Source organism: Gracilinanus agilis, chromosome 6, assembly GCF_016433145.1.
Source record: "Gracilinanus agilis isolate LMUSP501 chromosome 6, AgileGrace, whole genome shotgun sequence".
NCBI lineage: Eukaryota > Metazoa > Chordata > Mammalia > Didelphimorphia > Didelphidae > Gracilinanus > Gracilinanus agilis.
In genome coordinates, this window is record NC_058135.1 from 202,965,817 (window position 1) to 202,992,980 (window position 27,164).

Consider the following 27,164-nt stretch of genomic DNA (forward strand, 5'->3'; position numbering starts at 1 on the left):
TGTCTGGATTTTCTCTGTGTAAAAGCTGTCGAGTGTTAAAGACTTCTTTTTCTTGTTATTATTCTTTCTCCTCTGAACTTCCTGTGACTGAGTAGCCATCATTAGCCCAGCAGCTTCTCAGATTTATCCTCGCGCTCAGTGTCTGTCAGCGATCTATTGGCTCCTGAGGTCTGAGTTCTGGTTTTTTCCAAGGTCAAGCCCCCTGGTGGGCCCCCTTGCTTGATCCTCTGCAGGAGGTTCCTTTACAAGTCTCAGGGCGCTGCTTCCACAGTCGTATACCCGTCCACACTGGTTCCCCACTTAGGCTTTAGTTCCTGGCTGTGTCTGCCTCCACCCACGCCTCCACAGTGCCTGTGCTCTGCTCAGCCTGCGCTCTGCGCCCAGCGTCCTGCTCCCGCGCGCTCAGATTTCGCGTGGCTTAATGGAGTCCTAAGTCTTGCTGCTCTCAGGAACAGGTCCCGGAGCTGCCAATGACTTGATGGGTGCCCCAAACTTGCTCTATTTCTTTTTAGCTGGCTTCGGAGCTACAGGTGTTGTGTGTGGAGGGGTGGGGGTGGGGCGGTTGCTCAGCCCGCGATTTAGTGAGAGCCCTTTATAGCATGGAAATGCCTCGATTCCACATACCTTCCACGCTGTGCCCTGTTGTGGGGTTCCTCCGTTCGTCTGGACTTGTTTTTATGTCCCCTTGAGGAGTTTTGTGTGTTTCGGTCAGGAGAGGTTAAGAGCTGCTTCTTACTCTGCCGCCATCTTAACCCGGAAACTTCTGTATCACTTCTTTTAATAACTCCCCTGTGGCCAAAAACTTTGCTTTGCTCATTTATGCTAGAAAAAGAATACACAATAGAATTTTCTCTAGCATGTATTTTCTTATGTTTACTCTCCCAAGTCCCCCCACATTCAACTTGTTCCTAGGGCTTCTCTTCACAAAAGAATTGTGTAAATAAAGGAATGACTTGAAGCTATACATTTTGATAATTTGTGCCTTCAGAAGAAGAGAAAATATAAAAAGAATGTTAAAAAATATGGGTCAGGTTTATGAAATGAAGGCCAAATGCTCATAACTATTCAAAAGGCTCACATATTTTTCTAAAGGCTTTTCTTTTAAAAAATAGTTTGTTGATGCCTTTTATTTTTATAGTACTAGTCTACCTTACCTCTCCTCCACAAGATTGAACTCTCCCTTGTAGCAAAGAAAAAGTTAAACAAAAATATCTGATCGATATATGACAACATATATAATATTTTGACCAATAAGTCCTCTGCACTGTCTTCCATGTAGAAAGAAGAATATACTAGTCTTTTCATATTCAGAGTTATACTTCCTTTAATGATCTATTCATTTACATTCTTGTTATCCTATATCTTGTTCTCTTGGTTCTTTTTCTTTTTGCACTGCTTGAATTTTTTTCTGGAAAAAAAAAGAATTGAAGGTGTTAGACATCAAATAACATAATTTTTTCTTTTCCAAAATTAAATTGACTATATCTTAACAGGGACAGCTAGGTGGCACAATGGATCATAGACCTGGAGTCAGGAAAACTCATTTTTATGAGTTCAAATCCAGCCTTGGACACTTACTAGCTTTGTGACTCTCCATGAGTCACCTAACTCTGCTTCAGTTCCTCATCTGTAACGAACTAGAGAAGAAAATGGCAAACCACTCTAGTATCTTTGCCAAGAAAATCCCAAATGGGGTCTCAAAGAATAGGATGTGACTGAAAAATACCTTAACAATACTAGAATAACTCCTTATTGATAAAGGAGTCATATTGTATAGTGTGCAGTCAAACATCTGATTAGAGCAAAGATCAAAATCAATATCAAATTTGGATAAAGTATAAAGATAAAAAATAATACTGCATACTATAGCCACTTTAATCTGACTTATTCAAATGAGTTTTTGATGTTGAAAAATGGGATGTAGAAAAGGACAAAGATATTGACCTTTAATGTGATTTCTGCAAAACTTTTATCTGATAAAAAGTAATTGCCTATAAGGTCCCTGACTAGTAAGAGAGACTTTATAGCCAAAGAAAAATTATTTAGAATATACACTTATTTGTAAAATACTACTGAGACTGATGGCAGAGAAATCAGGAGCTTCATTTAAAAAATGAAAAACAGTAGAAGTGAAGTCTGTGGAAAGCTTGACAAATAAGCCACATCATCCCAAGAGCATTCAAAGGAGACACTCTTAGGAAGACAACAAATAACAGAAAATGGGAATGGATTTGTTAATATTTCTTCAACTATTTGTTCTTGTCAATGATCTTGGAATGAGCACATTTAGATGCTTAGCACCTAAGCACCCACTATTATATGAGGAAACAGAAATGGCACATAAGATGAAATCTTGTAGAGTGACTGGACATGAATATAGGGGAAAAAAATCTCTACTGCAGGCAACACAGTTAAAGATCTTCAGGAATTTAATTCCAAGATATTACAAAGAAGAAAATATAGGAAAAGAATACTGGTCTTTTCAGACTACTTCATGACAAGATGTGACCAACCAGAATTGTGCCATATGGATTTGATTGTGGTTTTTTTTGGTATATGCTGTTGAGGAGAGTACTTGAAAGGTTAATACTTGATTCTCTCCCTTGGGCTTGAAACATTTCTGAAATTCGAAATATCTACAAATGTATCAATTGCAACCCAGTTATTTTGCTGAGTTTTGAGAAGGGGTGCTGCATCAGTTTTTAAGTTTCCACTCCTATCCCAGCAGAAAGATTACTGCTTACATATGACAAATAGAGCACATGTATTGGCCTAAACCAGTGATGGGCAAACTTTAAAGAGGGGACCAAAGGAAAGGAAATTCTCATCTGTCAGTCTGTTTCTAAGGCAACTCCTTCGAAGTTTCATTGTATTGTATCCTACTCATTGTATTCATCAGATTAGGAATAATGTCCTGCAGCCAGAGAGAACATTTCAGGGGGCCACATCTGGCCTGCTGGCCTAGTTTGCCCATCACTGGCCTAGAGAAATCTCTGACTTTGTTGATTTTTTTCCCCCTCTCTTTGTGTCTTTTCCTGATTATAACTAGTGATCTTGAGCTGGAACCTCATAGTTTTTGTGACAGTCTTAGGAGTCAAAATATCAGTCGTTCCAGTTTCCTGAATTAGAGAGGATTTTCACTAACAGGAAGGGGAATCCAAGCCTTAACATGATAAGCTAGAATCATTTGAAGTTGCCTGAGCCATCCTATGTGCTATTTCCTGACCTCATCAACTATGGTAAAATAGCCAGGAACTGTGACACTGTGATGAGAAGCACCAAGTTTCAGCAAAGAAGGCCAAAATCAGGCCCCAACATTGGCATTGTAATAACTATTGCCCCAGTACCACAAGGAGGTAGCAATTAAACTCTGGTAGAGCACCAGTGGACAGAACTTCTTTGCACCATCGGTTTAGGCAGATTTGTATCTCATGCTGTTCTTCGTAAAAGTCAGTTGGAAATCTGTGCTGTTCATTCTGACCTCACAACCTTCTTTTGTCTAAGGACTATTTTTATTCAAGTCATGGAGAGTAGACAAATGCTAGCTACATGGTTTGCATAAATATTAAAGAAATACACTTGGCAGATGAAATAGCATGAGTGTTTTCTAAAATTCCATGAGAGATTTAAAAGTTCACTTCAATGTTTGATAAATGAAAGTATCCACTATGTAAAAGTAAGACTCTTTAAGATAAAAAATTTAGATAAAGATACTCCCTGCATACATGGAATTTGTAGTCTAGTAGAGAATAAAAAGAAGCTGTTTAAATACAACATTAAGGTCTGCAAAGTGTTATCCTGCCAACAACTCTGTGAAGTAGTTCATTTGTTATTATTGTTATTCTACTTTAAAGAAGAGGAAATAGAGACATAATGAAGTAAAATGACTTGCCCAAGGTCTCATCAGCTGGTAAGTGTCAGATCTGAGGTCCAGGTTGTCTGATGTCAAAACCATGGCTCTGGCCCTTATATAAAGCTTCTTGTTCTTTACTTAGACTATATGATCTGACAGCACTTCGAGTTTTGATTGCAAGCTTCCTTATGAAAATGAAATTTCACTTTCTGTTTTTATTACCCATTTTAGACATAGAACTTTAGGACTATTTTCAGTAGCCTTTTAGCTTAAATGTACACTCAGATTATGATTATATTTAGTTGAACAAAAAGCAGTTATTTTCCTATTGGTGGGGACGTTTTGTTATTCTACCATAGAAGAAGGAATGAACTATATTGTGTTGTTCTTAGTACCACCAAACAATTATGTGACATGGGGTGAAACTTTTCAACAAATTTAGTTCCAACAAAATTTTTACTAAGTTTCTTTTTGCTATGTACATGTACCAAGCTGGAGATAGAAAATAAACCAGTTCCTGGCCTTGGAGAAAATTCTGTTCTTTTATTAAGATGTTTAACATAATAGAAGATAATTTGTGGGGAAAGAGAGAGCAGAACATATTAGTAAATAAGGAGATCAGGGAAAGTTTCATGGTGGTTAAACTATAAAGGGAAGGAGATTTGGAAAAGCAGAAATGAGAAGACTAGTGTACCCCCATGCCTGGAATGATGCCAGTAGGTGGGGTATGGCAAGGAGGAAAGTACATGAAAAGGTAAGACTGGAAAGGAAAATTGGGGCAAAATTATGGAAAGTCACTGAAGGTTTTGAATAAGGAAAACAACATGGTCATGTGATTTGGCAATGTGATGAGAGAGGCAAAGACAAGAGACAGAGACTGAAAGTAGGAAGACAAGTTAGAGTGATTTAGGTGAGAGGCAGTGAGGCCTGAGCAAGTATGGTGCTCATGTAAATGAAGAGATAATATGTGTGAAGATATTGTGAAATCAGAATTAGTATCATTTAGTGATAACCTGGAGGTTAGTGACCTATATATGATTGGAGAGATGGTACTGGTACTTTCTGTAGAAAAAAGGGAAGTTTGGAGGAAGCCGAATTGTGAAGATGATAGAATCATAGAGGTAGAGCTAGAAAGGTCCAAAGAGGCCATTTAAGTCCAGGTTTCTTATTTTAGAGAGCCTGATTTGACCAAGACCACACAGGTAGTAGTACTGGAAACTGAACTGAATCCAGTACTTCCTTTAACTCCAGAGCTAGTGTTCTTTATATTGTACATACTTGCTTAGCCAATAAACTTTATTTTAGACTTGTTGAGTTTAAGAAGTCAACTGAACACCCAGATGTCCAACAGGCAGTTGGTGACATAAGACTACAATTCAAGAGAGAAATTATGGCTGAATATATAAATTTGGGAGTTACTTATGTAGAAATAATAATTAGATCAGATGGAAGCAGATGAAATCACCAAAAAGGATATTATAAAGAAGAGAACTAGGAACAAAGCTTCAAATAATGGTTTGGAGCTTTGTTCCTAGTTCTCTTCTTCAAATAATGGTTTGGAGGATGATATTCCTAACTATTTTGTTAACCTGAAGATGAAAATAAAATTTAGGGTAATGTATTATTGTTAAAGGGAAAGATAAAACTAGTGAAGCCTACAAAAATGTTAGTAATTGCCATAGACTGATATTTTTAATATTTGGAGGGAAATTCTTTATAACACATAATAAATTTGAAGGTAAAGCTATATATTTACATATTTTACTGTATCTAACAATACAACATTTTTATTAATACTCATTGATTTGTTGTAGTATATATTAGCAATAGAAAAGCAAATATGTTGAGCCAATGTAAGTAATAGTCACTTTTCAATGTGACAAAAAATGGATGAAAGGGTATGCCCACTTTTATAGCCCTTTGAGTCTAGTTCCAAATTTTTTTCCACAATGGTTGGACCAATTCACAAATCCACCAGCAATACATTAGTGTCCCAATTTTTCCCTATCCCCTCCAACATTTATTATGTTTCTTTTCTGTCATATTAACAAGTCTGATAAAGTAAAGTAGTACCCCAGAGTTTTATTTACATTCTCTAATAAATGGAGATTTAGAACATTTTTTCATATGACTGCATATTGCTTTCATTTCTTCTGAACTCTCCCCATTCATATCCTTCAACAATTTATCAAGTGGGGAAATGGCTCTAATTTTTGTAATTTAGCTCAGTTCCCTATATATTTGAGAAATGAAGCCTTTATCAGAGAAACTTGCTATTAATTGTTTTCCAGTTTGCTGCTTTCCTTCTAATTTTGACTACATTGGTTTTGTTTCTACAAAACTCTTTTAATTTCATGCAGTGAAAATAATTGTATTTCTCATGATCCTATCTCTTATTTGGTCACAAACTATTCCCTATTCCATAGATCCAAAAGGTAAAATTTACCATGCTCCTCTAATTTGCAGATTGATATAATGCTTCATGTCTAAATCATGTACCCATTTTAACTTTATCTTGATACATGATGTTGAGATGTTGGTTTGTGCCTTTTATTCTTGTTGAGTCATTTTCAGTTGAGTTGACTCCTCATAACCTCATTTCGGGATTTTTTGGCAAAGATACTGGAGTGGTTTGTAATTTATTTGCTTCTCCAGCTCATCTTACAGATGAGGAAACTGAGACAAACATGTTATGTGACTTGCCCAGAGTCACACAGCTAGTAAATGTCTGAGGCCATATTTGAATTTTCTGACTCCAGGGCCATCACTCTATCTATAGGACTACCTACCTGTCTTAGTTTGTCTATGCCTGGTTTCTTAAAAACTGCTTTCTGGTTTTCCTAGCAATTTTTGTTAAATGGTGAGTGTTTGCCCCAAAAGTTTGAATCTTTCCATTTTTCAGATACTAAATTACAATGGTCATTTACTACTTCGTATTGTGTCCCTAATTTATTCCATTTATTCATTGCTTTATTTCATAGACAATACCAGATTGTTTTGATGATTACTTCTTTGTAATATAGTTTGAATTTTGTTTCTGCTAGACCACCTTCCTTCACATTGTTTTTATTACTTCTCTTGATATTCTTGACCTTTTGTTCTTCCAGATGAGTTTTACTATTGTTTTTTCTAGCCCTATAACATAATTCTTTGGTAATTTAATTGGTGTGGCATTGAATATGTAAATTTAGGTAGAACTGTCATTTTTACATTGGCTTGGCCTACCCATGAGCAATTAATATTAATCCAGTTGTTTAGATCTGTTTTTATGTTAAAAGTATTTCATAATTGTGCTTTATATAGTCCACGGGTTTGTCTTAGCAGGTAGACTCTCAAGTATTTTATGTTTGCAGTTATTTAAAATGGAATTTCTTTATTTCTTCTTGTTGGTGGGTTTTGTTGATAATATATAGAAATACTGATGATATGTGATTTATTTATTTTATATACTGCAATTTTGCTACAGTTATTCATTGTTTCAGCTAGTTTTTTAGTTGATTCTCTAGGGCTCTCTAAGTGTACCATCATATCTAGAAAGTGTGGTAGTTTTGTTTCTTCATTGCCTGTTGATATTACTTCAATTTCTTTTTCTTATTGTTGTAGCTAAAATTTCTAATATGTTTTTTAATATTAGTGGTGATAATGGACTGCCTTGCTTTATCCTTGATCTTTCTTGGAAGACTTCTTGCTCATCTCCATTACAGATAATGCTTGCTCTTGGTTGAAGGCAGATTTTTGTTGTTCGGTAGTTTTAGTGATGTCCAACTCCTTATGACAGCATGTGAGGTTTCCTTGGCAAAGATACTGGAGTAGTTTGTCATTTGCTTCTCCAGCCCATTTTACAGATGAAGACACTGAGGTAAACAGGGTTTAGTGACTTGCCTCAGCTCAAGTGACATGAACAAGGTTATTCATCAAGTACGGTGATTCCCAGAGTGGGCACTACCACCCCCTGGTGGGTGCTGCAGTGATCTAGGGGGAGCAGTGATGGCCACAGGTGCATTTATCTTTCCTATTAATTGCTATTAAAATTAAAACAAATTAATTTCCAGGGGGCTAAGTAATATTTTTTCTGGAAAGAAGGTGGTAGCCAAAAAAGTTTGGGAACCACTGATCTAGTAAGTATCTGAGGCCAAGTTGAACTCAGGACTTTCTTACTCTAGGCCTGACACCCCATCCACTATATTACCTAGCTATTCATTTAGATAGATACTACTTATCATTTTTAAAAAGCTCCATTTATTTCTATTATTCCAAAAACCAAAATAAAAAATTGTTCAAGTCCTTATGTTCCTTGCAATTGAATTTCTTTTTCATCTGACACATTGCTTCAAATTTAGTGAAAATATTTTTAGAGAAGCAATCAACCTCATGAGTTCCATTCATGATGTATTTATTGCTTTGTGTGACTTCTTTTTTTTTTAACCCCATTTTGGTTTTGTTTTTCTCATTGGTAAATATTCTATCAATGACATACAGAAAAGCTTTGTGGTGAAAGTGGGACAGAAAGTTATGGGCCTAGAAGTAGTTACAGCATATCAACAACTTGGGGTAACGGGGTTGTTCCCTGTTTATAAGTTTCTTTATGCTCTTGACTATACCAAATGTCACAGTGGATAGAGTGCTAGGCCTGAAGTCAGGAAGACAAACCTCAGACAATTACTAACTATGTGACCCATGCTGAATCACTTAACCATTGTCTGCCTCAAGTTTTCTTTTCTGTAAAATGAGGATAATAATAGGAATACTTGAGAATGTTGTAGCAAAAAAAAAAAAAAAGAATGTTATAGCTAGGATCAAATGAAATATTTGTAAAGCATTTAACATAGGACCTGGCACATACTAGATTCTTAATAAATATTGTTTCCACCCCTTTTCCCAGTGTCAGTTTTAAGAGTTTGCTGCAATTTTGGAACCCTCTTACAATTCATTTTTTCTTGATTTTCTTAGATGCTTGAGCCATTTTGGAAGTAGTAGCAACAATGCCCCAGGCTATGACAGAGGGATTTTGGGAAAGAAGGAACAAAATTGTTGCATCAGTCACTGTTTAGTCTTTTGCTACCTGGGATTGGGAAAAATTAATACATTCCAGAACCAGGAAGGTTGTAGTGCTGCAATCAGAATGGGAAAACTTCTGGGGCAACTATACCATTTCACTTTGCTCTCAGATATTTTATTTATAGATAGAAGTATGAGAGGAATCATTGGTATAGGCTACATTTTTTTTACAGAAACATTTTTTTAAAAGGTTCTGTTGGTCTGCATAAAATGATATGAAGAAATAACTACCAGAAGTTGATATTTTGCATCGTGTATGATGCTCTATGTGTTATCTCTTCATCATTGCTGATTACTTTATCATTTGATTTCTCTCCATGTCTTTCCAAGTTATCTATGAAAATCACTGGAGATTTTCCTCTCATTCTTTTGCTATTTTGTACATATCACTGCAACACTCAGGCTGTTTATCTGTTATTCCTTATTCTCATTTTATGATTGGCTGACCTCATTTTCTAGTCATGTGTGTACCTTTGATGGTGTATTTTATACAACTTCTGTCATTCAGGTGTTACCTGCAATTCAGGAGCTCCCCCCACCCCCACCTTGGTCCCAAACCATCTCATAAAGAGTTCTGTCTCTAGATTTGTGCAAAGCCTGAATTTATCCTGATCCCAATAAAGGGGAGTCAAGTTTTTCTCAGTGTCTTATTGAGTATATCCTCACCCTGGAGTTCCATGGAAACTCTGCAGCAAAGCTTAGATATGGCTCATATCTAGAATTTTCCCAAATGGGATTTACAGAGTCCTTCTAAGAAAGATATACATTGTAAAAAAGTAAATGTCAAATCTAAGGCAGCTATTTATTCATTTATTCTTTCTACCTCAAAGCAATACTTAAAACATAAAATATTTATAAGTGTGAAGCAGCATCCTCCTGGCAGTGGTCATTTATTCTGAGAAGCAGTACAATTTCCCATGGCAAAGTGCTGGATGATTTCTATACTCTCTAGAGCAGTGATGGGCAAACTACAGCTGGTAGGTCAGATGTGGCCCCTTGAAATGTTCTATCAGGCTGCACGACATTATTCCTAATCTTACGAATACAATGAGGATACAATACAATGAAACTTCAAAAGAGTTGCCTTAGAAACAGACTGACAGATGAGCATTTCCTTTCCTTTGGCCCCCTCTTTAAAAAGTTTGCCCATCACTACCCTAGAGCTTCCCTAATCAAGATAACTGAGAATTTTCCTTTTTCATGAGGTTGTCAAGGGTTTCTGGTCTGTTTACCTGTTGCTTATACTTGCTTCATTATTAGAGCTCTTTTTGCAGTTCCTATAAGTCCTATGCTTTGTTGTTGTTGTTGCAGCTTTAAACTGGTTAAAGAAGCTGATCTTCATCTTTTTCGATTTTGGAGGGTGGCCTGTCTGATTCTCTTTTTATATTTTTACTGGAATAGAACTGGGAAATTTGCACTTGGGATTCTTTTATAGCCCAACCCAAGGCCATCTAGACTGGAAGTCTTCTTGACTATCATGTCACATCATTGATTCATTGACATTGCAGTCCACTAAAGTTTATTTTTTTTCAAATGAGCTATATTATTGTCTCTTCCTATCTTCTGCTAGTAAAGTTGATTTTTTTTTGCTCTATATCTTGAATTTAGACTTAAATATCCCTATTTAATTTTGACTTATTACTTTTCACCTACTATTTTAACCAGTTTGCTTGTTTTAATGTCACTTGTGTTGCCTATCTCATACATAATTGTGGCATTTTCCATTTTAATAATCAAGTCCTTTTCATTTTCATTCAAGTTAATGATAAAAATGTTGGAAAGTGGAGAGCCAAGGACAGATTGCGAGGTAGGTCAATGGAGTCCTACTTCCAAGTTGATATGGACCCATAAATGACTGTTCTCTATGTCCAGTCTAGTCATTCAACCAGTTCTGAAATTGCCAAACTATCCTGCAGTGTAAGTTGCTACTCTTCATATTGTCCACAGTGAAAACATTGGAGATTTTGCCAGTTTCTTCCTAATCAAAATTTAGCCAAGCTACATTTATACCTTTCTGCATCTAACAATCTAGGATTGTTGTTTCATAAATCCAGAGCTGAAAGGGATGTCATCTAGTCCAACCCCATCATTTCAGAGATAAGAAAACTGAGTTTCATAGAATTGAATTAACCTGCCCAATGTCCACCACTAGTACATATTGTCACTAAAATTTCATCATAAATCCTCTAATTCCACAGTTATTGCACTTTCCACTATACTATTTCAATCATGTCATGGAAGAAGTTAAATGAGCCTGGCTTGACTTCTTTTTGTTGAAGGTTTGCTTGTTCTTTGTGATGACTGATTCTTTAGATGTTCACTGACTTTCCCTTTAGTAACACATTCTAAGTTTTTTTTTTTGTTTTGTTTTGTTTTTTGGAAATCAAAGTCAGGCTCACCAGTCCATAATTTTCAGATTCCACCTTTTCTTCTTTAAAAATTCCAGATACTTTACCTTCTCTAGTCTGACCACAATGCTCCTATTTAGGTATTTTACCTCTCAGAAGTCAATTACAATGATTCCCCAATCATATTCATAAATTATCTCATTATATTATAATGTAGTGCATATTGAATTAATGAGTTGAACTCAACAAAAAAAGCAAATTGGTCTCTTTTCTCCTTCTGTATCTTGAATTTCATCTCCTTATTAGCCATTTTCCTTCTGCCTTTTTCATTTTGTTCTACTTTGCTTTGCTTGGCCTACCTATTTATCACCTTAATTATGTGAGGAGGAAATATAGTTAGTATAGTTGCATCTTATTTCTATTCTTACTGCTGGCTTCTTTTTTCATTATGATATTCTCTAGAAAAAGAATTAATAATTATCTACTTGCTCAAGATCCAGTGGAGATTATACTGTGTAAACACGTATGGAATTACTGGTTATGATCTTCAATGACAAAAATTAATTGAATCTGAATATATGAAAGCTTGTATATTTCATAAAAAATTCCCTGTTCCTTAGACTGTGAGCTCTGCAAGGGCAGAAGCTTTTGTGTGTGTGTGTGTGTGTGTGTGTGTGTGTGTGTGTGTGTGTGTCCTCAGTACCTAGTGTACAGTGCCTTATACATGGTCAGTGCCTAATAAATGTTTATTGATTGACTGTTAAATTTTTACCCTTTCTATATTCTAAGCCCCAAACATCAAACCATCTAGTGAAAATAATTATATAGATTATTTGTCTTAGCTTTCATAACTAAAGAAGATATCTTGCTCAGTTGTTTTTTTTAATGCTTTAAGAAGAAGAAAGTCAGTTGGTATTGGAGTCAAGGAGGTTGAGGTGAAGGAAGGAACATAGCTGAGCTCTCATCCACAACTCCTCCAAAGAAATCTGTAAAATCTACCAGGCCATATCCTGATGGAGAAATCCAAAAAAGGATACATGTCTAATTTGTGTCAGCATAGAGAGACAGAGACGTCTGTAGATAGTAGGGGCAGGACAGGGGAAAGAGCACATGGCTAGTGGAGTGAATACTCCATTGCCCAGAGACAGTAGCTTGACACCAGTAGAAATAAGATTCCACACTTACACTGAATCTCAGACTCACACCAATGCATGGCTATAGGGATAGGTCGCAGCTGGCAGCTTTGTCACCTGCTTTCCAATCCTGGATCATAAATCCAGTGTGGAGTTAGAAGGGGACCTGTGTTGCAGTGGTGGCATTGTTTTTTCCAGGTAGAGAATACTTGAGCAGCATATCAAGAAAGGAGGAAATTTAGAAACAAGCAGCAGTAACAATATGACTTAGGCCCTAAGCTCAAAGCAAAGCCTCAATTCTAGTGCTAGCTTAGCCTGCAGTGGAATAATCAAGGCAGGAAACCCAGACCAAAGATGAGCCTACAATTCTGCCACTTAGAACCAACAGAGCTTTGTAGATAGATGATAGGGGCTGAGTCCAGCAGTAATCTTCTCTTACACGCAACCAAACCCAGGTCAGGAATTTGCAGGGCTTAGACTAGGAGTGCAGCAATCAGACTTGGCAGACTCTCTGGGTAACACGGAAAGCTTGCAAGTCTTTATCCTATTGCTGAAATCTTAGAATAGCACAACATTCAGTATTCCTCAAAAGGCAGCCAACAGGACTGGCTTACACCTTCCCTCCAGAAGTGTTCTAGAACCAAGGCCTAATATAAAGTCTAAAATCAGGGAGTAGGCTAGAAGCCTGTGCAAATAAAAAAAATGAATCACATCATAATTAGCTCAAAACACAAACTCAGAAAAGGAGAATAACTATAAAACATCTACAGAGAATACATAAAAAACAAGCTTGGGCACACACTCAACTAGAATTTCTAGAAGAACTGAAGCAAGAATCTTAAAAAATTTATTTTATCATTGAAATGAGAGTGCTTGTAAAAAAAATAGAAAAAAAAGAGAACTATGGGGAAAAATTGGAAAGAGGTTATTTCCTATTGATCTTGCATATAGATGTTTGCTCTATATATATTTGTTTTCATATTGTCTCTCCCTTATATTGTAAACTTGAGGGCAAGAAGTGACTGCCTCTTTTTAAATCTCTAGCACTTTGCACAATACCTAGCATAAAGGTTGAATGATCTATAGTTTCAGAGATTTGGAATTGGAAAGAAATGTTATAAATAAAGTAAATTCCTTTAATTCAATAAAAATTAATATTTTATTTTCAGAAATGAATTTTTAAATGACTCACTATATAGAGATTTGCAACACACTTATATAATCTTATTTTGTCCTCTCAACTATGCAGGATAGGTACTACAAGATTTATCAACTTCATTTTATAGATAATGAATTTGTAAATAAGACTAAGAAGTTGTTATTTGCCCATAGTCACATAGCCAGTATGTATCACAGGGAGATTCAACCTCATGCCTCATCTTACTCAAGCCTAGTGTTCTTTCTTATTCATCTCAAATTAAACAAAAGGCTTAACTTAAAAGACTGAAAGTTCTCAAACACTATCTAGGAACAATAAAATAAAAATTTAATAGTGAACTCTAGTGTGACTAGTTCTGTCCAAGTTTGAGGAAACCTTAGAATATGTTAGAAATATGACTTGTTAGTGCACAAAGAGTTAGGGGTTCCAGCCCTTGGAAAAGTTCCTTAACTTCTCTGGGCTCCCAATTCCCACCATATAAAATGGCTTGCATTCCATGATCCCCAAAACCTCTTGCAAGTCAAAAATTCTGATACTTGAGTATCTTCAAAAGCTTTGATATAACAGAGGAATTAATATACATTTCACTGAGTAGAATGGGTATGAAGTGACAGACATCTAATTACCTTAAGCATTTAGGAACTCAGTCAAGGAGAAATAAGCAAAAGAAGATGAACAACATATTGTGAAGCTCACCTTACTTAAGAACCAATTTTATATCCTCTCTTTAAAACTACATATAAATTTTCATGAAAGATTATAATTAGGTAAAAGAAAAATCAAAGATATGACAGCTTCTTGCAGGAGAAGGAGACAAAACTTTAAAAGTATATAGAATGATATAAAAACCACTTAGTATAAGAACAAAAGCATGATACTTTAGATAAAACTTATGTTTTATTATATTCAAGAATGGTTAAATAATAATAATTACTCTGAATCATCAAAAGTTAACTTTTCTATATTCTGTTTAATGATTGTTACTAGTACATGATTGCCTATACTTGAGAAAATGTAACTAAGTTTGAGGTAAGATCTAACCTACAAAAGATGCCCCTGCCTAAGTTTATGAAATTTGGTGCTACCTTTCTTTGACACAGGGTTTATATTAAGGTAAGCACTGTCTATGAAAAAAAAAAAAGAGAGAGGTGCATTTATTTGTATCTTAAATTAAGAAAGTTATCTTCTGAGTAAATTCACTTGCCTGTATTTTAGACATAACTTAAAATCAGCAGAAAAAGAACTTTGTGAATTTTAGCATTAAGAATAATTTCACAAATTGTGTTTTGTGTTTTAGCCAAATAATAAAAGTTTTCATCTTGGGCCCAAGCCTTTGATTTCATTGGCATGGAAACTCCCTTTACTAATACAGAGATGTAATTATATAACTTAAAAGCCTAGAGAATTATCTGGAGGAACTAAGAGATTAATTGTTCCATGATTACACAGCCAATGGGCTTGAAGGAAGTCTCTTCACTCAAGGCTGAACCTCAGTCTAGTTCACCTTTTCTGTATCTCTCAAAGTAAAAAACAAATGTAAACACCTGAGATTGTGAGAAGTGGAATCAAATTTAGAGGTTTATCTTCATAATGTTTATAAAACCATTTAAAAATGAAATTTAAAAGTCTAGTAAATCATAGCCAATATTCCATCCATCAGTCTGTTCAAAAGTACTCTTGTGAGAGACTGGTTAAAGTGGATGATAATGGGACACAGGCGACTCAGTGGATAGAGAGAGCCAGGTCTGGAGATGGGAGATCTCTGGGTTCAAATGTGACCTCAGATACTTCATAGCTGTTTGACCCTGGAGAAGTCACTTACCCCTACGCCTAGCCCTTACCATTCTTCTACCTTAGAACCAATACTCACTATTGATTCTAAAATAGAAGGTTTTTTTTTTAAGTAGATTGAATATAATGATAGCATCTGGGAAAAAATGTCCTTTGGAAAAAAATCTTTATGAAGTTATTTTTTAATTGCACAGCAGGTGGAATTTATTTTTGAGTGATGAGAAGTAAAATGCCTGATGTTCTTAAATTTACTTTGTTTTAAACTTTGGTTTTTGAAATTACTTAAAGAATAATGTGCTCTTTTCTTTCTCTCAAAAAAAAAATCTAGCTTATGATTTTCGGGATCTTTCTGTGCCTGGATGCATTTCTCTATGTGTTCACCCTACTTCCTTTGAGAGTTTTTCTGGCATTATTCCGATTCTTCACTTTGCCTTGTTATGGCTTAAGGTAGGTTTTTAAAAGTACATATATCATTGCTTACTCTTAAAATATTTGTATTATTTCATTGTCAGAAATTATTGTTTTCACTGAATAATCTTTAAATAGACTTTGCAAATAAATATGAAGCAAATTAATATAAGCTAAAATGTACATGTTTCTCTGTGATCTGACCTTCAGTGCAAGTACTAATAATTAGACTCTTATCCTCCAGGTTTGGGGTTCCAAACATTCTGTTTTACTAATAAGATCAAATAAATGATTTAGTTGTCAGGAAACCTGGCATATTAGAAAGGTTACTAGACTGTGAGCTAGGAAGCCTGTGTTGTAGTCTTGGCTTTCCTAACTTTATAACTTTGCACAACCTCAATTTTCAAATCTGTAAAATGAGGGTTTGGGGATAGATGATCTCTAAAATCCTTAACAACTCTTAAGAATCCATGGTCCTGTATTTCCTGATATAGCTTTTCTTCCCTCAGAAAGATGAGACTAGTAAGTATGGATTAATTCAACTTTCATCATTTCTACTTAGCTCATAGGAAGTCCTTTTAATGTTTTATAGTAACTAGCATGCCTTGCCCTTAAGTAATCAAAAATATTTGTTTGATTAAATGCTACTTCACTAAATACCTTGTTGCATCTGTTTAAATACAAAATGATAGTATAAATTTATGACATTAAATTTTACATATATTTATGTAACGTTTTAAGGATAAAAACAGTGTACATATGTTTTCTTGCATGATGCAGGAACCCTGTGAGATAAATGAAATGAGTATTATTTCCTTTTTACAAATGCAGAAATTGAAGCTTACTGAGTGAGTTTGTCCACATCACACAGCTAGTAATAGTAGATCTAGAACTCAAATTCCTATCTTCTGTCTATTAAATGTTTGGTTTTGGGGTTTTTTTTTACCCCATGTTATTTGAAGTTTCTATTCACTTGAGTAATAATAATAATTCCACATGAAATTTATATAGTTTTAAGATTTACTAGGTGTTTAACCTTCATCATTTAATCTTTGTAACAACTTTGTGAGGTAAGTAATATGAGTATTATCTCCGGTTTTATATGTGAGGATATTAAGGTTCAATTACTTGTCCAAACCCCTACAGCTAATGGTAGATAGAGGATTCAAACAAAGACATACTGACTGTAGTGCTACGAGTGTTCTTTGCCCTGTATTCTGCTGTATAAAGTGACTGTGCACCTTATACAGACTATGAATTAGAGTACTATGTAGTATGTAGTTTAATATTGTTTCATGTAACTATTGTGTAATGTTGTCCCCATAACTTGTTCAGGAGACCTGTTTTTCAAATAAAGCACTACTGAGGTAAAACATTGTAGCTCTGCAAATTATAGAAAGACGATAATAACATAATAAAGAGCAAGTAGCCATAGAGTCGAGAAGTCCTGGCTTCGAATTCTGTAACACAAATCACTGAGATCCCTGAGCCTCTCGGCGCCTGCCCCCAAGTGACTCATTAAGACCTTAAATATGTCCCAGATGAGTCTCTAGTCTACTTTGGAGGAGGGCATTTCCATACTGTGAGTAGCTCTTCACCCTGATATAATCAATGGTCTTACCCTCTGCCCCCCATATAAATCTCCACAAAGGGATTGACCCTGTAGTTTCATTAATATCACAAACTCCTGCAGAGAGAGATTCCCTCTACCAATGCAGATTGACATCCGCTCTAGAACTCAGACTTTTAGAGTTACCCAGTCCACTGAGCATTAGTATATATGCTCCCATATGGCATAACAAAGTTCTACTACAATAAACAACTTTCTAGAACTCATTTCAAACTTAAATTAATTTCTAACTTTATTTTCAGTATTGTAACAGTTATAATAGTTACAGAGAAAGTGAAGGTAGGCAGATACTTTCTACTAAACCTATGGCAGTGAATAAATATTATGAAGCACTTATTATGTGCCAAGTACTGTGTAAGCCCTGGGGGCAGCTGAGTGGCTCTGTAAATTGAGAGCCAGGCCCAGAGACGTAGGTCCTGGATTCAAATCTGGCCTCAGACACTTCCTAGCTGTGTGACCCTGGGCAAGTCATTTAACCCCCATTGCCTAACCCATACCACTCTTCTGCCTTAGAACCAATACACAGTAGTAATTCTAAGAGGTCAATAAATAAATAAATAAATAAACCCATTCCTGTTAGCAAAGAGCTTACAAAGAGGGAAGATACGCCGTCTGGAGGAATGGAACTGAGTGGGAAATGAAGACCCAGATGGCCTGGGTACTCTCCTTCAGAAGAGGTTCCAGGAGCTATATACTAGTGAAACTCAATGGTAATATATTACTTGAACGTTGATATTTTATTTCTTTTCAAAATAGAGCCTTAACCTTTTTCATAATTTTTCCATTAGTATTCTGTTTCATACTTACCTGGAAAATTTGTCATAGCTATTTCCGAATTTACTTAATTAATTACTTTAAATTGAGAATAACTCGCTGGACTCTACAGTCCTTATACTATAAGGTTAGAAAATGTCTTATAGTAACATAAAATGTATATGTTCATATATAAAAATACCATGCTATTTTTGGCTGTTACAAAATTACTAGGTATTCATTATTTAGAATATAATTCATTTAATAAAAAATGACCAGTCACACATCTTCACATTTTTTAAAAATCTACATTAAAATGTGGTTAATATGTCATTTCTAATACCTCTGTATTCTCCCTTTAAAAATTACTATTTTTGATGAGGAGGAAGCCTATTCCCTATTTCTCCTGTAAAATGTTAAAAATTATTAAACTTTGACTTAAATTTTGATAAGGATAAAAATTCAGCCCTATAATGCAGTAACTTAAAATCCTATGAAGAATCACTTCTTTATTGTGGCTGATACTTTTGTTTTATATAGCTTTATACATCTACCAGAAAATAAGAAAATTAAACATTATAATAGAGATTATTTGGACAATTCCCTTTAGAATTCTTTAGCTTCATAATGAGTAGTGTGAATCCTTTATACTTAAATAAAGAAAAACCTCTTGCTTCCCCACATTATTAGCATATAGATTTTGTTTTTTAAAAGGTTTTACATAAGGGATGGCATTGTCACCTAATGGATAGTGGACTTGCCTTAAAGTCAGAAACATCTGGGTTCATATCTTGTCTCTGTTACAGACTAGCTATAAGACCATGTGTGAGTCACTTAACTTCTCAGTGATCATAGTTAGAAGACTCTAGATTATAGATGAGTTTCTCATCTCTATCAATGGAAGACTTCTCTCTTCTAAATGGGAAGTTTGCCATAATAATTTGCCAAAAAATTGCATATCCAGAAACAAAGAAAAAGCATTAGTAGGTAGAGTATTGTATGCATAAAAATTATTGCCCTTATGTTTTTAATATCTAAATATATGTGGATATAGGTAGATCTGGATATAGAATACATTATATAGTTGGTATATAGAGTATAGATTTATCTAATCTTTCCATGTGTACACACACAGAGAATGAAAACAATTCATTTTTTCATTACATTGTGGCTGCCTTACAAGATTAGATCATTTCCAGTATCTTCACAGGAAATCAAGATAAAATACAAGTTCCAAAATGGGCACATCAACTTTTACCTAGGGAGCTGCAAGGGAGCCTGATAGAGCTCTCCCCCATCCTCTTCCCTGATTCCAGAGAAAAGAGAAAGAAAGGGTAATGTAAACTTTGGTTTGTACAAAAGCAAATTGAGGCTTGAGAACAGCCTAAGACATAATTTATTAAAAGTGATGAGATTACTAGAAATTACATTCATTTTTCATTTGCAATGAGATAATGCTTAATTGACTATCAAAGGACTCCTGTAGTTTCAATAATTATGAGGTAAAAGTTTAAATGCATGGAGAGCTCAAATAACCTTTAATTTCTGGAGGCAATATTACTGACACCAAAAAGAATTTTTTTTAAAACCAAGGACATATATTGTAAATGTTATAGTGCTATTGTACCTCTTCTCCTGGATGCTGTTTTCAAAAGCATCTCTGATATTTGGGGTACCATCTCACCCCTGTTTAGATATCCAACACAGCCTAGACACATTTTATGTGATTTCTTTCTCTTTGGGTTACTTACAACTTAAGTTGTGTCTGAAAGCAGAGTGGTTGGATAAAATATAGATCCTTAAGGGTTCAGAGATTCCTGAATTTCCCTGATACACCAGGGGAAAGCCTTTATTACTTGCTTTGCTCATTTTCCTTACTGGTCCAAAGCAATAAAAGTTTTAAATTAATTTGTAGCCCTTCTTAATCAGTAGATTTCTTAATTTATCTTTCTTAATATGCTTTGCTATGTTACTTAATTTTTAAAGAGTTTTCAAACAAAGATTTACAGTTAAATTTAACTTTTCTTCTACTTTTTCCTTTTTTTTCAAGGTTTTATAGCCAAAAAAATGACACTAGAGGGCACCCATTACATTACTTTTCAGAGTACATGAAAAATTTATTGTGGAAACTATTTTCTTGCTTTCTCGCTTGCTCAAAGCAAGGTCAATTACCAGATTTTATTTGTTGTTAACATTTATGTCCAATAAGAAACAAGTTGTTTGTTTTTTAATCTATTGCTCTGTTAGGACAAATATTCAGTTCAAAAAGAACTTCAATAAATATTTATTGCGAGATTTCTGCTAGGCAGTTTTAATGATGATGATCAAAATGTTTTATTCACTATAATTTCTGAGAGTTTTAATTGTGATAAATATGATAAATAAATAATTTGTGCTGTGGTCTACTCTGTAAATTGCTTTCTTTGGGCCATTTTATACTTTTGATGCTTTGAACACCATTAAAAGCTATTATATTCTTGAAAAAAAAACTTTTTAAATTCTCTACATTGATTTTTTAAAAATATATATTCTTAAGAACATTGGCATATGTGATTAAAAGGTCACTAAATATGTATTAGAAATAGGAAGTTTCCCTTTTGCAATTCCAAATTTTAGTGTTCAGGAGGTAGCTGAATCTTTCTTCCTGTAACTTTACTCTTGTATTCTCCACTTTGGTCTAACTTGTCTTGCCAATGGCCATATCATAATATTTTATCTGTGTGAACATCTCTTTCAGCAAATAAAAAGTGTTCTTTCCATCTATGAGACTTTCTTTTTGTATTTTAGGGGGCAAAAGGGCAAGAAGAGCTTTGATATCAGTAAATAAATTGAATAATATTTGTTCTACCTTGTTTTCTTTTGATTCTATTTTCTATAACTTGGTCTTTCCCTTCCTCTCCTGTAAGAGAAAAATGTATTTTTACCAGTTCTTTATCCCTTTGGAAAGTGTTAGAATAAAAGACTTTTGTCAGGTAAATACCTAGTTCATGGCATAGTGAGCAAGATTTAAATGCTAATAGTAATTTCATGTAGTCTGTTGTTTTACATGAGAGGAGGAAGAGAAAGAAAGAGAGAGAATGTTGTAGAATTTAAATTTAATACCACATCAGTTAGAAATAGACATTTTTGGTCTTCGTAATTAGTTTACTATTTTTATCTACTTGGATGGGACATTTCCAAATCCTGTCAACTCCTGGATCGGCATCTGCTTTAGAATTTAATTTTTGAACCATTTACTCTATCTCCTATAAATTTGCTTTGCATTTATCCTGGTATTAATCATCATATAATCAGCATTCTTTTATTTCAATGGCATAAAAATACGTATTTTTATTATGTGGCAACTAACATGAGTTCCTATAAGTCAATATACCTTTCTTCCTAGTTGTTTATAATGGCAGGCATTTTGTAATATTATCAGGAATTTGGTAAATACTAACCATTTTGTAAGGAAGCCTGGCTCTCAATCCACTGAGCTACCCAGCTGCCCCCCACCCCCAAAGATTTGGATTTTCAAATGAAAAACTAGCTTATTAGGAGCCAACAATGTGATATGATAGCCACAGAAACTAGTGTGATCTTGGACTAAATTAAGTGAATCTTAACTTTCAGGAATATAGAAGTGAGAGTTCCTTTATCCTGGGTACTAGTCAAACTGTATTCAGAGTACTTTGTTCGTTTCTGGGTGCCACAGTTTAAGCTTTGGTAAGCTACAGAACATCCAGAGAAGAGCAACCACGAAGGTGAAGGGCCATACCATATGAAAATTGTTGAAGGAAGTAGGAATGTTTAGATTGGAGAAGGGAATATGCCAGAGGAATCTGAGCAGTCTTTCAAGTTTTTAAAGAGCACATGCAAGCAAGATTAGGTTTGTTCTTTTAAGCTCTAGAAGGCATAACAAGAAGTGATGACTGGAAGTCACAAGGAGACACATTTAGACTTGGGGTAAAGAAAAACTTTTTAATAATTAGAATTGTTGCAAAGGGTCTACCTCTTGAATTGTAGTAGAGTTTTCCTACTCAGATTTCAGGCAGAGGCCAAATGACCACTTGTCTGGTAGGTTGTAGTGGCAAATCTCTTTCTTAGCCAAAGATTCATTCAACTCTTGATATTCTGTAATATGCTGTGTTATAGACTAAAAAAGTTTCCACATATATAGTTATTGCACAGATTTATCTGATTTTTCTTTCTTCTTATAAGAGCTTATAAAAGTTTGTTGAAATAAATTTTATACATGTTTTGAAATCTTTATGATGAGTAGAATTAATTTATACATTTCTGGAAACTTCAGTTAATGATCAGTTTTTGACTAAGAAAATCTTAATTTCTTGAAAAGGGAAGGTTATGGTTTTCAAAGAATGAAATTTTCTAGTGTAAATCAGTCACAAAGTAATCATTTCTATATGTTTTTAATTGCACTGATATTGTAGTTGTTCTACTTTAACCTTAAAAGTTGTGCCTTTTGATTGGATATCATAATTAAAAGAGAATCATATAGTAATATGCCACCTAATGGTAAAAATAGAATTTTAATGTAACTCCAGAAAATTTCTCTATGTAGGATTAAGTGATTAGATTTGATTCTCTTTCATTTCACTTTAATGGAAAGTATATTTTTCTTTTGAAAATATGAAGCTAATAGAAAAAATTGTTGTAGAATAAAAAGGAAGATTTTTGGGGTGGGGGTTGTTGTTTTTCCTCTTGATGATTCATCCTAACTCTAGAGCTAACTATTTCCCTAAGACCTTTTGGGGGAATAAAATATGTTCTTGTCAGACAAATTACTTTCGTTGAAGAATTCTAGTTCACCTTTACATTCCAGAAGTATAAATTCAAAGTATTTGAGAATCTCTATACTTAGTGGATTTTCTTTTGTGTTTATAACCTTAAAGATTTTATGTTTTTCAATATATAATTTTCTCTTTTAAAATTCTCTTTTTAAAAATTTACTGTCCAGTTTTAGTGGTGTACGCCTGTGGTATAATTGTAGGCCCTTCCACTAGAAAAGCTGAGATTGATATAATGTTTACTTTTGGAAGTTCTGAACCTCAGTAGAGCTAAAGCTTATTGAGTGTCTACTCTAAGTCCACTATCAATAGATGAGGCCTGGGAACAGAGGCACCCACCAGGCTGCTTAAGAAGACAAAGTTTACCATGTTAGAAAAAAACAGAAGAAATTAAAACTTCCATGGTGACCAGTATCGGGATCAGCCATTCATAGGCACTGCATTTCCAGTCTGGGCCAGATTGGAAGACCCAAGCTCAAATTTTAAAACAATAATAAGTAAAATTCAACTTAGTTTTTTATACTTAAGCCTTATTTTTGGCATGCCCTGTTATTGCCAGCACTATAATTCACATAGAAAAAGCGCTTTGTAAAATTCAGTGAGGAAATAAAAAAAACAAACATTTCCATTTACTATGACATAGCCATCGGTTTTTTTTTTCTTTTTTTTTTTTTAGGTAGCTTAGTCAGGTACATATTTACTATATTAGCCTAACATCAGAATTTGTTGTCCACTTTTTCCTCACCATGACCCTCTTGCGTAGGGTAGCAACATTACAACCTTCTCTCTTTCTTTCTCTCTTGTAAATCAGACCCAAGGGAGGAGCACTTTCACTTCCTTTATAGGATGGAATGTGGTGTCACAGGGACTCCTTGTGGTGAGTAAACCCTGATTTTTCCTTCTATGCTCTTGGCCAAATTGGCATAAGTTAAAATTAGAATCTATCACACTGCAAAAAATAAATAACTTAGACACAATTAATCATTTTGGGGTGGAAATATGCTTTTCATTCATAAGAATGCAATTTAGTTCCCTTTTAGTATTTTGCCTCACAATAATAGTTTTTTAAAATGTACATGTTTTTTAATATACATCTCTTACCCTAACATTAAAAAAATAATTACAAAAACTAATCTTCAATTATACTTTTTGAGATAGCTTCAATTATATATATATATTTTAACTTGTCAGGTAATGTTAAATATAGTCGCATAATTATAAGCAACATCTGTTTTACAATTATCAACTTGTTCCACCCAAAGAAATTAATTTTTAAAATTCTCTTTCTGTAATAGCTTGAAATAAATTTAAGTTCTAAGAGATACTCAAAATTTTCCTTTTAATGATAAAAATAATCATTTTCAGTTGATACTTTATTATAACCTAGAATTTAGCAAATAATTTCAGTCTTTGGATCCAATAACATTTTCATAAACCTACAGAAACGTATCTCACAAATAAATCTTCTTTATATGTGGGTATACACATAAATCTTTATATATAAATATATACATACATAGACATATGCACATATAAACAAAAATAAAATTAAGTACCCTTCTCTAAAGTATTTAGTATTAATTTAAGTATGGATATTTAAATTTTTAAGCTTTGTTATAGGCAAATTTATAAGATTGAGTATAAAGTACTGATTTGCACTCTTAAATATCTTTAAAATTCCCTCAGTGGTTTCACAGGTAGCCAAAAAATCAGCCTATACCAAGAAAAAACAATTCAATAGAAGAGCCACAGATTTTATTACAACATGAAATTTGTAGTAGTGGTTGACATTTTGACTTCCATGTTTATTTTGTCCTGTGTTTTGATACCTTTTGCCTCCATATTCCAATCAAATATGAGAATTATTATATTCTGTCTCTTCTCTTGCTATTTTCTCTTTCCCCTGCTATCTCTATTCTCTATATTATTTTCCAATCTTAGTTCACATGTATTCTTTCTTTTTTAGTTGTGGGCATTCCATGGCAGGACTGAAGAGGAAGAATAGGAAATCATGTAGAAGGAATAAGTATAAGGCCAGCTTTTGATAGTTTTAAACAAAACTTTCCATTTTTCTCCCTTAGGGTGCACACATAGAAGGTTTCATTGTTTGTCCTTATATCCTCAGCTCCTATTAAAATGCCTGAAATATAGTAATAAATAGAAATTGATTTATTGATTAATGACTATAGAAGCCTTGTAACAAAACAATGGAAAGTGTTTATATAAGCCTTCAGAATTTACATAATTCCTTTAGAATCTCTTTTTACATTATTTTGAGATGAGAAGTGGCATAACTTAGTAGATAGAAAGCTGAACTTGGAGATAGGAAGGTGAATTTCAGGTCCTTCTCTAACATATTCTGTGTGTCCATTGGTTAGTTAACATCTCAGTACCCCCAGACAACTCTCTAAACTAGAAGTTATCAAAAAGTTGCTGATCCTTGTCCTGTACTGATGAAAACAAAGATCTAGACTCCTCTCACACATCTCACTTAGACCTACCTAGTCCTCCCCACCCATCCCCCAAATTTAGACAGTTTATGTTCTGGGTTAAAAATCAGTTTGGCATATTTCTTCTTTGCTTTGTTAATTGATATTTTCCCTCATTTCTATGTATATGCAATGTAATTGTTAGGGTCTTAAGTAACACTTTATTATATGTCATGCAAAACTAAAATTTGGAATGAAAAATTAATTCTTGAAGTGGATTGTTGGAAAAGTATTTCAAAGTTATTAATCTTTTAAAACACTAAAGATGGAATTACTAGTTATACAATTTCAGAGGTCCAGAGAAGAAATTATTATACTTCATAGTATTATCATTAACCAAGTTGTTGAGTATAAAATGTATATGTAACTCTAGGTCTTTTTAAAAATTTTCCAAGGCTGTTCCAGTTTCAGCATACCTACCCACAGAAAATCTTGCAAAAGTCAGCCTTTAAAAACAGTTTTGGTTATAAACCTATATTTTTCCTCTTCACTTATCAAGAGCACTTACATGAAAATAGAACTTTTGTTTCTCAAGGGTCCACCTGCTTCTTCTAACTTGTAAGGGTTAAAATAGGGGTTTGACAATATAAGAGAGCAGCTTTTAATAATTTAAGTTTAAATAAGAATATAGTAGAGTTGTAAATTAATATTATCCCTTTAAGCCAGAGAAAAGAAAAATTATAGCAGCTTTTAACAATTAACAACATAGTTTTATTAAAATAGAGATAGTAAAAATGAATATAGTAAAATGAATATAGTAAAGGAGAGAAATATAGGAAAGAGGTAGAGAAAGAAATTTCCAAATGTCTATACTAGTTATCCTATAACTATCTATAATTGCCTATAATTACTGTCTAAAACTGTCTATATTTATCTATAACTGCCTATAACTACCTCTAATAACAACCACCCCACTAAGTTCCAACCCAATCCAGCCCCATCAAAACCCCAATTAGAACTATCAACAAAGACCAGCCACCTTCCAAAAGTTCAAGGAAAGGGAAAAAATCTAACGGCCCAAACCAAAAGCCCAAAACCCCAAAGGCAAAAAGTCCTCTAAAGGCTAAAGCCAAAAGCCTTCTTAGTAAGCTGAGGCCCACCTTTATATTCCATCAAGTAAATGCCAACCACCAAATAATCACCAACCCACACCACCAGCAAGCAACCCCCAATGACCAACTCACGCCCAGTAGCCAACTTCCCCACAATTGACAGGCCTATCAACTGACACTCGGCCCCTTTCACCACCTTCCCCTACCTCACTTCCTGTCTCTATGGTTTCTCCTTCCTGTCTCCATGGTTTCTACTTCCTGTCACTGTGGGCTGGTCCATCTTTACACATCTCTATGGTAAAAGGACCTCCAGGTCCCCAGTTAAATTAGAAGAAAGAGATTAAGAATTCCCTTTTACAATCCCCCCTGTGATCCTTTGGGAGACTAATCTCTCAATGGATCCTTTAAACATAGCTATCTTATACCTCTAAAAATCTTCTAGTTAAAGGTGCCTACCATATTATACTTTCTAATAGAAAATTATAATAATATGAGGAAAAGAGAGAAAGAAAACAGAAAGAAAGCAAAACCAGTGGTAAATAGGTACATTGACAAAAAGCCAATTAAGGGGCAATCCCCTTTGGCATAAGAAATTTACATTCATTAATGCATTCAACCCTCTTCAGTTCAATCAACACTTCCCACTGTTCATTTTAGATCTTCTGATGCAGTGTAGCAGGGGTCAGCAACCTTTTTGACCGTG

The 27,164-nt window shown here is 34.4% G+C and overlaps 1 protein-coding gene across 2 annotated transcripts in view; it reads left to right on the plus strand.

Moving 5' to 3' along the window:
* Positions 1 to 27,164, plus strand: part of TAPT1 (transmembrane anterior posterior transformation 1) — a 111,426-nt gene that overhangs the window by 30,259 nt on the left and 54,003 nt on the right. For both annotated transcript variants that reach the window (XM_044682216.1, XM_044682217.1), the window contains one exon: positions 15,671 to 15,789. In XM_044682216.1, coding sequence (XP_044538151.1) covers positions 15,671 to 15,789 — 119 coding nt within the window. The remainder of the gene's footprint in view (positions 1 to 15,670; positions 15,790 to 27,164) is intronic.